Genomic DNA, 12,565 nt, shown 5'->3' on the forward strand with positions numbered 1-12,565 from the left:
AGGAAAAAAAAAAAAAAAAAAAGGTGAGCCTACTGGCCCTAACTGTTTGTGGAAGGGAAGAAGCATCTTCTGACAAAAGAGCACTGTACATGCTTATCCTCCAAAGTACAGAGGTCATATTTCCACCCCAGACAAGGGAGTCAAGGAAGCAACTCCTTCTTATGCAACAGTCAACAGGTGAGGAAATTACTGTCCAGCAAATGCAATAACCTCTGTCTTTATGTCCTCCTTTGCCTCAGGAGGAGGAACATAAAGGACTTCTTCAGCTGCCAAGCAAAAGATCATTCCTACTGTTGTAGCCTACTTCAATATCAACCTTACAATGCAGGGTATCTTCTGAATGAATGTGTAACGGTGCCAAACACAAGTAGTTTCTCGTTTCTTGGACAACGTAAAGTATTTTTCTTCCAGACTTCTGAGCGGTCTATCCTTGTCACCTAATTATTTCTCCACTGTCTACTTATGCATCCAATAGCTTCTGGTGAGTCAGTGCAGATCTGCTGAAGTGAATCCCTATCTGAAATTGGTCAAATATTTCAAGTGAGATTGCTCTTTGGCAGATTTAAAATCCTCTCTTAATTATTCTGTTGCTTGTAAATTTACACGTCCCTTATTCTCCCCCACAAGCGTTCTAAGCAAACTTTCATTCACATGCATCGTTGCCTTGGAATGGGCCAACCTCCTAGTTTGGCCAAGGCTGACACGTAGGAAAGAATATATTTGTCAGGCACAGATCAGCTATTGAGTTTTCGTGTCTCACTAGTTTCACCCTGGACACTTTCGAGAATATTATCACCAAGATCACATCATTAACATACTTCAGCCTTTCAAGGTATGCCCCAATTGCAGCAACCGGTTCCGAAAAATCGTTTCAAAAATCCGTTCCATCAAATTTCACGCATTTCCCGGTTCCACTGAATACTACTGATAGAACAAACTGTCTGACAGAAATCAGTTCTATCGCATCCTAACTGCTTGACGTAACACAAAGATTCATGCTTTCCACAATTCCTCAACCACAGGCACAATAAGGAAAACAACCCTAGTCCAATGGGGAGAAGGCGGCCCACTTAATCCAGGTATGACTCAAAAGTTATTTCAGAAGAGCATTGCTAAACATGCTCAGATTACACTTATTGCAGTCCCTGAAAAAGCTCTCTTTCAATTCACATACCTCCTTAAGCAAAAATTTGAGACCCCTGCACCTCCGGGCACGGCCAAGGGTAAAGGCCTACTTACTCTCTCTTCAAAGTTTTCATATTCCACAGTGACAGGTAGCCATCTGAGAAACCCACGACGAGCTGATTGCTTCTGCTTATGTAGCACAGGGTTGATACTGCTGTTCCGGAAGGATTTTGTAATTGAAAACAGAGATGTCTTCCTTCTCTGGTCACAGTTTCTCTTCTTAGGGCAACTTCAGCAGGGTTTCTAGTGACAACTTCTAGATCTACGCAAACAAAACCATGCAATAAATGAATACGTTATGACATTTAGGCTGCCTTTTATACACTGACATGACGACACCTATAATCTAATTCTACTGTACCAAGCAAAATACCCATTTATGCAACACTTCTTTTGCCACTTCCATTCTGTATGGCTTCAAAGAAGACAAGAACTCTCTGATCAGACAAGTATTCTCACTCGTATTTGAAAATCAGGTAAAAGGGTAACCTTCACAGACAAATTCCTCTAGGACTCTCTACATTGGGCATATGGGCCTCATGATGAAGCTATCTGAAGTGACACCAGCTCCTGAAGCCACTGTTGTAATAACCAAAAGAGGGTATGCAATCTCAATACACCAATGAGAAATTTCCTTCATCCAAATGCATGATTTTTGATACGTCGGATTTCTTTTAAAAACAAGCCTAAAATTTGCCCCAAGTCAATTAACACAAGCAGAACATTCCCAAGAAATAGGGCACCTCTGACACAACCCCCTACCAGGCAGCTGCACCGACTCAGATGGCAAAATTCCTACACCTCACTGGCGAGAATCATAGTGACAGAGGGATCTTGGTGGGAGGGGGGCATTTAGAGCATTAGGAGTAGTCAGCCCCTTCCAGATTTGATCAGTTCAGGACCATACAATGTCAAACTGCCAGCTGTAATTAGTAGCCATAAATGTCCGAGACATGCATCTTCAAAGTGGGACGCGTACTCTTTGTTGAAAAGACAAGTTTTCTTACATTTAAATTCAAGTTTAAAAACTGCAAGCTTACCCGATGCTTCGATTTCATTCTGACTGCAAGATAAATCATCCAAACAAAGGTCAACCAGAAGCAGATGGCCAACATCTGTAGCCACTGCTGCCACGCCAAAGAGCCATCGCAGACTCTGATGGAGGTGCTGAGTTCTCACGCTGGCTCCTCCGTGATTCACTATGGGTTCTATAGCAGTTACCTACAGGAAAACTACACGTTAGTATTTTAGCTCTTTGACAAGCTAAATAGAAATCATCAAAAGCAAAACCAGAACTACCACATCAGAAACAAGAAAGTAAATACGGGAGCACAAGACTTAAAACCAAGGCATTGTTTCCAATTACATCATGAAAAAGAAAAAAAAAAAAAATCCATCTACAAAAATCAGCTTCTGTCTTCCATTCACTACATTTCCTACAGTTAGTTAACTGAATTAATTTCAACTTAAATGGTGCTTTCTTTTATTACAGCTTACCAATTTCCATTTCCTACTTAGGAATCATTAACTCAAAGAGAACAGAAAATCAGTCATACGCAAGGAACTTTATCGTATTCAAGGGACTTAAGGAAGACACTAAACAAAACTAAATCTACTTCTCCGACTGCTCACAGCCCATCAGCACCGTGATACAGTCTATACCTTCTTCACCAAACCAGTATTAGGACAAATCACAGCTCTATGTCAGATGAGGCAGCGGCCAAGTTGCATGGTAGACACACCGTTTCCATGGAAATGAAACATATTTAGAACGTGTTGAAGGGACAGACTAGCTTAGTCCTCATTTAGAATGAAAATAACAACCAAAGTAAAAGAACTTTTAAATGCACACCAGCACTTTGATTAATGTTAACAAAAATGTTAAAAGGCAGCCTAGGACAACAGCAGAAGGAACAGCAGCTTCTTAGATCAAAAGGTAACCCCAACTAAGGAGAAAGCACACACTGCTCTTTAACATGCCACGTGGTCTGCATGCAACTGTATTACAAGGTGAAGACAGACAGTCTTTTCAGCACGTGTTGAAACACACCCAGGACAATACTGAGTGCTAGAGCAGAGATACAAGCACCGTAAGACTCCTGCACTAAAGCTGTACAACGAAAGAACATAGGCTATTACTTAGCTCACTCACAAAGCACAGCACAATGTAAACAGAAAGCTTTACATCCACAGCAAAGTTTTATATGAAAATAAAACAAGGAAGTGAGCATCACAAGGTACTCCATTTTTTAATATATGTTTTTAACCTTGGAGGTGGGGAAAAATAACCAAAGCCCTGAGCCCCAAAGGTTTCTCCTCTCCCATACCAAGCACTTGCTATCCCTACACTGACAGGCTGTCTACTCCAGAATTTACCTTTCGTCTTGCTCACAAGAATTCTAACCTTAGAAGTAGCTAGAGTAATTTAGACAACTGTAATTTTCTGGTCTAGATTTCCTGTAAATCGAATTAAATTTCCAATCTTCTCTGCTACTCGAAGGACTACCCAAACTGTTTGGATTATTCCAAATCTTGCTGAACCATGTCTCAATGACTGTTATGAGGGAAGCAGAAATACTGTACATATGTCGCTGCAGAATTAGCCAAAGCTCAAGTGCTGCTTCCAACTTCTTTCTAAGATTTTTGTCATTGTACAACTGGCTCCAAATGAATCTTTTCCATTTTCACATACAGTCTTCCAAAAACATTTCCTGATTTTGACACTTCAATTTTCCATGTAGAAGCTCCTGAAACTGCCTCTTTTTACACTGTGCTAAGCAATGGCTTTTCATATTCTAGACTAATGCCAACTCGTTCTGGAAACGAACAAAGAAAACTTTTCTCAGCTCACCGAATCTGAATGCTACCCTTCTGCCTCATACAATCCAGGAAAGCTTGTGAAAATACCCTTCAATAGTTCTGAAACATACAACCACTATAAAACCATTTAAAAGAACTGATGTTTTCAATTCAGATTTGTTTTTACTAGAATCCAATTCAAATAATACTCCATTAACATTTCCAGTTTTCTGCTGCATTTCACAGGTATATCATCCAGAGGGCAACGGGAAATGCTCAAAAAAAAAAAAATTATGACAGAATTCTAAGCTTGGGAGTTTGGTTATTTCAGCTCATCCCTTTTCTCTCTGAATCAACAGACACCTACTCTTCCACTAAAAGGCAGTCATACGGTACGCTATATTAGTACAGTACGCTATATTAGTACAGTAATGGCCTGACACCTTGGACCAGAGTTACTCTAAGTTGCTGTTAACCTATACAACTTAGCTGTCCACAGAAATTCCATCTGCTTGGTTTTGCTTACACTTACTCCCACTCACAACCTGGAAGTTAACAGTCCAACTAGCAAAACCTGTCTCCTGCCTATGGTCATCTAACTAATCTAATGGCAAAAAGATAAGAAGCAAAATGAAAGCAACGGACCAGACATCCTTGTCATCAAGAGCATTCAAGGCATAAGAGCAGAAATTCAGGTAAGCTTTGCCTACATTCCAGAACTCATAACCTTCATCATACAACAACCAACTTTTCCCCCCAAGGCTTTGTCATACTTTCTCCAGAAACACTTGTTTTGTGGTCTGGAAAAACTCCCTAGTACAACTGAGAGTTATAACCACATTCAGTTTCAAATGACTTCTCTAGACACAGATTTGACATAGGACACAATCCTTCTTACCCTTTCCTTTTCCTATTCCAAACTTGCTTAGGTTTACAAAATAAATCTTAACAAAGCTATGTCCTTTTTCTCAAACATAGTTTACTTATTGATGATACGCTTATGTCAGCAGACAGCTTGTCTTTCCGGCTAAAACTCTAAGATTTAGGGGCAAACTAACACAGCGGAGCACCAACCCAACTCCTGTCTCTATAAATGACCACAATACAAATGCTTACTACTAATAAGCACGCTGTGGCATCACAAACAAAGCTCCACCTGTATTCTCGCAAGTCAAACCAAATCACCTGAGGGAAAGCTGGGCAAGAAGTAAGTATTTATTTGTTGCAGGCTCTAAGATGATAAAAATACAGTGATTCTTGATGTTCTATTAACTTACACTCATTCTTGTTTACATTAAGGTAATAAGGCTAGGGGACATTACATCATTTGAGGTTACGCGTTATAGAAGACAGAAAAAAATCAGTAACATTACGCCCACCTACCCCACTGCTGTATCCCATCTACACAAACATAACAAAGAGCAGAGATTCAAGGACTGCAGGCTGAAAGTCAACCTTTCAACAATCTGTCGGGCAACTCACTAAAGGCTCTTTTCTCCCCTCCTAAGTCAACAGGAAAATGTGTTCTGCTCTACAGTCACCTGCTTGCTAGGCTGAGATTCCTGGGAATGTGTCTAAGTCATTTACAGCACAACTGTGGAATTCTGAAACATTTTAAAGACAGTTTTTCTGACAGAATTCAAGCAAATAGGGCCAAAAATGGGGTATTTTCAATCCCTTTTTGTGGCAAGTAACTATGCGCTCTACAGTAAAACCAGTAGACTTGGCTTACTATCAGTAAACTCAAAGGATAATGGTACCGCTAAGCCCAAGACTGCACATCAACACTCTCTTGACTGGATACTCTTAAGTTGACAGTAGGTTAATGCACCGCAGAAGAAATAACTCCTACAAAGAAACGCTCCAAAGCTTGTCCTGAAACAGGGTTATGCAGCACCTAGCAACATAAACGCTTCGTTTCTCCCATTAAAAAGTACGTACCCTTCCGGGAAGAACAACCGCTTTAACCACTCTTGATACTCCAAGGTCGTACAGACAGAGAACACTTCCCTCTGCTTCTTCCAACCCAACCAGCAGCCCAGTTCTCTTCTGCCAGGAAAACTCCTTTACCACACGGACAGTGGGAGGCTGTTCATTTACTCCACTGAAACGGTACGCAGAGAGACGCTCTCCTGTCACAGAGTTCACTACCTCCAGTTGAGGACCACATGCCAACCACGCGAGGCCATTTCTCCCTGCAAGAGAAAAGAAAACTGGCTAAAGCAAATCTCCAACGGAAGACTGAAAACAACGGGAAAAAAATCACAGTCACTGCCCCTTGCCTTCAAAACACGTACCTAGCAGAGGGAGACCAACTTACCTCGTTCTGGTCAATTACTCAAAATCACCCATTGAAATCCTCAAGGAATAACACTTCAAAATAACAACCTTGTTGTTTTACAGTTGTACTTCTCATTCCTGCACTGAAAAATCTGGATTGTCTGGGACAAAGATTACAGTATCTTGATCTATAGTCTTTATACCGTGTTTGGCTTGGGATTGGTAGAAATCGTCCAAATACATACGGGAATACAAGCCTTAAAGCGCACCCCACACATAACACATCTAAGCCAATTCATTTCTGGTTTATTAGTTCTACTTGACACATGCCTCCTTTGGGCAAGGATTTGGACTTCAACAAGAAATTATCCTAAAATGGGCCCTGCGTGAGGGAATTTAAACTTTCACACGGGCTGATCACAGGAAGAATTTAACGCGTTTTGTTTCACTGAACTACTTCAAGCTCGAAGGAAGAATTAACTCAACTACTCCATTTGCAGTCAGGTAGATAGATCCTACCTGGTCTCAACAGAAGCCTAAACATCCAGATCGGCACCCAGCTCTACTGTCAGATCACCTAGGAAGCCAACTACCTAATCTGCTTAGCCACTTTCAGCAGCTCTCACTGGCTACTCATCTGCATCCTATTAGATACTTTGGAAACATAGCTGCGGTGCTTAACAGTCTTATCCTCTTCCTTCTCTTTTTGCTCAGACTACGAAAGAAAAAGCAGGGGGGGGGTTCCTCCGTAACACTGTAGGAGAACTATTTCTGCATCTGATGTTACAATGGTCATAGAGCTTGAGCTGGTGGAACGAAATGCCCCCCAAAACAACACTATCGCTCTTCTGAAAACTGCCTTTTATCTAATTAAAAACTGAGGAGGGCTCACTGACTCAGCATGTTCAAGTGAATTATTTTAACAGCATAAGATTGGTGCAGGTTGTTGTAACTTCAAAGTTTAACTATACTCATGTTTTCATATTAACATTCCTAAGCGTTAAAGCATCCCTTTTGTTCTCTCTAAACCTGACGCATCTTCAATGCACCAACCTGACACAGTTATACTATGACCTGCGGCTTCAGGTAACTTCTGGGCAACAATAGCTTCACACCAAGACCAAATTTAAAGGAAAACGCTCACCTCCAGAAAACTTCCCGCACAGCACAGAATCAAGGGTTATCTCATCTTCCCCAAGTGCCTGAAGAGTCACCTCCGGAAACTGCAGCAGACTGCTCGTTACCTGGGCCGTTAGGTCTCGCATTCTTCACTGTAAATAAAGAAAAAAGTGCAGAAATAGACTCACATCAGCCAGAAATATTCTTGAGATTGACATATTTCATCAGTACACGGTGAAAAATCTTCTAGACATCAGCTCTAGCTCTTTTCCTTAGGAAAAATGAGATCATCAACAATAAGTGACACAGAGGTATTGACAGATAAAAAGCCCAGTACACTGACTTCAGGTCTACTCACATACATTAGTAAGATGGGATCTGAGAAAAATCATACTTTAAAAAGCTTCTCAGTAACAGGTATAAGTTTCCACTGCTCCTTTACCTTGAATTTATACTTTATTACTTATTGTCAATTGTCTTCTAATAGATTTCATGAATCATTTTTATCTTGTTCACTTTCAGCATGTTTATTTTGAACATTAATGAATATAAAGTTCTTAACTACCTTCACTTCTCCTGGAAAAACGTACTGTTGATATTTTTACATTACAAGAAATACAGACTTTTATAGCTCATCAATTATAAAGCAGTTTTTCAGCACTTTAAACACTGATTGTATTCTGTACTTAAATCCTCATATTCCCTATTCCAGTCCCTTCCTTCATATTGCCTGTCCTTACCACATCTCTGTACTATTTTACAAAAAAAGTGTATGCCATTCAGTTTCCACATTTCTGTAGGTGCTCCACAAAGAGCCCACTTTTCAGCATGTCAAGATCAATTTTTTATGGAAAAATTTAAAAGCTGGAGGGATTTACGAGATTAAATAGGTGGCTAATTAAGAGATATTCTATACACATGGAAATACAAAGTACTCTAAGTAACTACGTTTTGCAAGTTCGCTGGGTTATTAAAAAAGGCTCCAGAAAACAAGGCAACTTTAATCATCTTGTTCAAATAGCACTGCTTTCTTCACAAAGTCTCAAAATGAAGATACTATACACAGTTCACCATTCCTGGGTGTTGCGCATGCTGACCAAATTGGGCATCAAGCAGAACCCTTACCCTATGCTACAAAGCAGTACAGCCAACCACTTAAATGTGCACACAAAGCCTAATGGATTAACTGTACCATGCATGTTCCCCTGCAAATCAAGTTTTATGATTGTTTCTTCCACTGCGTTCCAGTAACCTATTTTCCTTAGAGCATAGGAGGTTACATCTAGTTTTGAAGGCAAGACTCTGAGAGCAACACCAAGTTATCAAAGGGAAATGTTTATAAATAAATACAATTTATATGAATTGTGCTTTTCTGAAGAAAGACTATGCTCTAAAGCCTGGGCATTGGAATCTACTATATTTCAAGCCACAAGCACTCTATTTGAGAATACATTCCAGTATCTTCTGCCAGCATGAAATCAATGAGCGCATGAAACACGGGAGGTGTATGTCAGGATCCCACACTAAGCTTTTTGGCACTTGTCATCATTTCAAAGTGACAGTGGGATGAACTTTCAGACTGCATCCAGGAGCTCCACAGAGTAGAGGCCCACAATTTGACCAGCATTCTGGCTTAGTTTAACTGTAATGATTTAATGAATATATTTTATGAGTTACCCATAATACCAAATACTAATACAGATATATTGGATTGGTGAATAGCATCTTTTAAATGTTTCATTTAGTGCCCACTGCCCCTAGTCCTGTCACTGAGTACTGCAGGAAAGTACTTGGCTCTGTCTTTTTTACATGCTCCCTTTGGGTATTTATATGCACTGGGGAGATGCCCCCTGAGCCTTCTCTTCTCCAGACTGAACAGTTCCAGCTCTCAACCTTTCATCACAGGAGAAATGTTCCAGTGCCCTCTAACCATCTTTGTGGTCCTTTGCTGCACTCTCTCCAGTACCTCCATATCTCTTGTGAGATTGGGGAGCCCAGACCTGGACACAGGACTTCAGGTGTGGTCTCACCGCTGCTGATTATAGGAAGGATCACCTGCCCTGACCTGCTGGCAATGCTCCTCCTCATGCAGACCAGGCTACCGTCAGCCACCTTTGCCGCAAGGGCACATTCCTAGCTCACGGTCAACTTGGTGTCTACCAGAACACCCAGGGTCTTCCCTGCAAAGGTGCTCTCCAGCTGGGCAGCCCCCAGCACATACCAGTGCATGGGGTTGTTTCTCCCCAGGTGCAAGACTTTGCACTTCCCCCTGTTGAGCATTCAAGAAAACTTCTCAACTGCATGCTCTCCCTGCCTTTGCCACTGCCTGCCAGTACAGGCCAAGAGCACACCTGGACCATTCATCTAACTTTAAATTTAATCATGCCCAGTTATTAACTACATATAAAAGCATGCGAAAATGCTAGAGCATCAGGCATGCACAGGTTTCCTCTAGTAAGCCAATAGGCATTTTAAAGATTTTTTTTTCTAGACATCTGGATTGGAAATATGGAGCTAGGAAGATAAAATCCATAATAAATTACGAACAAAATATATAGTGATCTGGCTATTAGGATGTTCTACTTGCATTCTGCCAAGTTAAACCAAGGATTACTGGGAAATCAAAACAGTGGGAAAACAGAGAGAACTGGGTTAAAGGCATGAAGCCACTCCTTTAGGAGATATATCCAACACTAACTGCATTTCTGCTCTATTTGAAGACAAGAAATACAATCACATTCCTATTTCTGTCTGTTAGAAATCAGTGTAAAATACTACAGGCATACTCCATGTTCAGAAAGAATCCAACCTCGCAACTGTATCCTATACCAAAGTACTCTGTGTACAAGTTGTGAAAATGACCATTCTTCTTCAGCCTAGGTACTTAGGACTTCCAAACTTCACGAACTTCTTCCAAAGAAAGGAACATGCCACAGGTCATAGACTGAGGATCGATTTTTGGATTAAAAAGCCCCAGGGCAAAAAACAAACAAACGAAAAAAAAAACCTACTTAAAAAAAGGAGAAATTACACATTCAAGCAGAATCACATACAGCCACATCAGAGTTCTGGGATGTCAGTGTTGACTGATGGTAGTACATGAAAATCCATTTCAAAAGCCAACAATGCTATGCGCTTCCTGAAGAAAAAGCTAAAACTGTGGCCAGCCGCAGCTGAAGAGATGATTTCACAAAACATGTTGACTTCACTGCCACCAAAAGAGAGGACCTGCTGCCGCCTCCCATCTCTTTGTCCGCTCCTTTGTTCTGCTACCGTACTCCCCCGGCTCACCTTGCACTGCCCTGTACACTTCTTAGAGCACTTTATGAGCCAAGTTAACTCCCTAAGCAGGCAGGAAACTAACCCAGAAAAGCAGGTAGCGTTCCAGCAACTTAGAGAGTTCAACTGCCTTGCAGAGAGAACTAGCAAGCAGGAAAGGTGGCACAAGGAAGGAGGCAGGACAATGCGCTGGGAAGAAGGAGAGGGAATTCGTCCGTCTCCGTTTTGCGGCAGTCAGACGGTATGCTAGCTCATACTCGGGTGAAACGACACACTCAGTCTGCAGGGAGAGCTAAAAAGCCCTTTACTTTCAGAAAGGACACCGCTCAGGACACAGTCAGACATCTTTTATCCCCTCTTGCATGGAGAGACTCCCTGTCTCTCTGAGAAAGGCTGCAGCTGACAGGCATCGTTCTTTCATTCAGCCAGAGGTAGAAGCTGAAGTGATTTCAGAGAAGTGTTACTTGGTCATCAGAAAACAGACAACACTGTGTGATGCTATTCAGATCACATTTTCTAAGAAAATGGGAAAAAGAAAAAGAAATTAAGAAAAAACTAAGTACAAATTCCAGAATCACAATGAAAAGGAAGGCCTTCCAGAATCACTGGAGGTCATCTGGTCCGGCCCCTTTGCTCAAGGCAGGGCCACCTACAGCAGGCTGCCCAGGACCGTGTCCAGGTGGCTTTTGCATATCTAATTCTGAAACATATTTTGACAAAGAGCAACTTGACCAGCTGAACTGCAAAAACATTTGCAACATATACAAAAGGCTCAGATATTTGATGACTCTCTCCTGTCAGTTTAAGTGGTTTCTCCACCACACAAGGAAAGCAATACCACACCAGCAAAGCCTTGTCACCATTGGTTCTCTAAAACAGTATCCGACAGCTTACTAGGTAGAAGACACAAAATTAATAGAAGCCCGATTACATTTGTTGTCTTGAAAAAGCAAACCCCAGGCAAATCAGTGCAGGAAAAACAGTTGATGCAGTAGGTAAACAAGGAGCGGACCTCAGCAGAACAGGGTACGGTCCTGCGTGCCCAAAGGCCTGTGCCAGCTCCCAGCCAAGACTGATTCAACCATCAGAGGAATACTGGAACTACCTCAGTAAGCCATACACCCTAAACGGGGTTCAGCATTCCTGACAGAATTAAGTCCCTAAATTTCGCATAATTTTACTAAACGTAATCAGGAAGCAATTATTAGACCTGAAAAACTAACACCACGCTTCCTTTCTATTGGCAGAAGCTCCAAACCTGGAGTCACGGTTTCCTACGGATAAAATTAAGCACTTTTGAGTCAGCACCTTTGCTGTGTGATGCAAAAAAATTAAGAGAAGCCCCCCTCCCCCACATCAAAATGCACTGGGTTCCTGTAAAGCTGCGCTCTCCCCATGAAACCCAGTCCTCTTCCCGCGATCGCCGCTCGAGGCAGATCGCGAATTTCCCGCCTCCTCCTGGAAAACCACACCGAAGGGGAGGAGGAGGGGGGAAAATAAAAAAAAAAAAGAAAAAAAAAAAAGAAATAAAAGAAGATTAGAAAAAAGATAAACCCTTCAAAAAAAAGCGAAGGAAGGATCGAAATGCGGGGGCCAGGCAGCGGGTGACTGGGCAGGAGGGGAACCTCCCGGCGGCAGCCGCCACATCTCCCACGCCCCCCAGCCTCTGACGGCCGTCTCCCGGCTGCCGAGCCTCGCACGCCGCCGTCGCCTCCCATGTGCGCTGCCCAGGCCTCCCCGCCGGCCGCCCTGGCCTCTCCCCACCGCGGCCGGGCCACGTGTGGCAGGGCACGGCGCCACAGCCCGTGGGTCACTTACATAAGGGGCAGGGCCCGCCGAGGGCCCCGGCTGCGCCGGCCTACTCCGCCTCAGGAGCGCCCGGTACCTGCTGCTACCAGCGAAG

General features: G+C 42.4%; 1 protein-coding gene across 1 annotated transcript in view; it reads right to left on the reverse strand.

Moving 5' to 3' along the window:
• LOC141462570 (protein ELYS-like) overlaps positions 1–7,531 on the reverse strand; it is a 39,539-nt gene extending 32,008 nt beyond the window's left edge. Inside the window, exons 1-4 of the mRNA XM_074144515.1 lie at positions 7,409–7,531; positions 5,926–6,179; positions 2,226–2,406; positions 1,240–1,447 (exon numbers count right to left, since the gene is read on the reverse strand). Coding sequence (XP_074000616.1) covers positions 1,240–1,447; positions 2,226–2,406; positions 5,926–6,179; positions 7,409–7,529 — 764 coding nt within the window. The 5' untranslated portion in view covers positions 7,530–7,531. The remainder of the gene's footprint in view (positions 1–1,239; positions 1,448–2,225; positions 2,407–5,925; positions 6,180–7,408) is intronic.
• Positions 7,532–12,565: the final 5,034 nt, after the last annotated feature.

The sequence above is a fragment of the Numenius arquata genome, chromosome 2 (assembly GCF_964106895.1).
Source record: "Numenius arquata chromosome 2, bNumArq3.hap1.1, whole genome shotgun sequence".
Lineage (NCBI taxonomy): Eukaryota > Metazoa > Chordata > Aves > Charadriiformes > Scolopacidae > Numenius > Numenius arquata.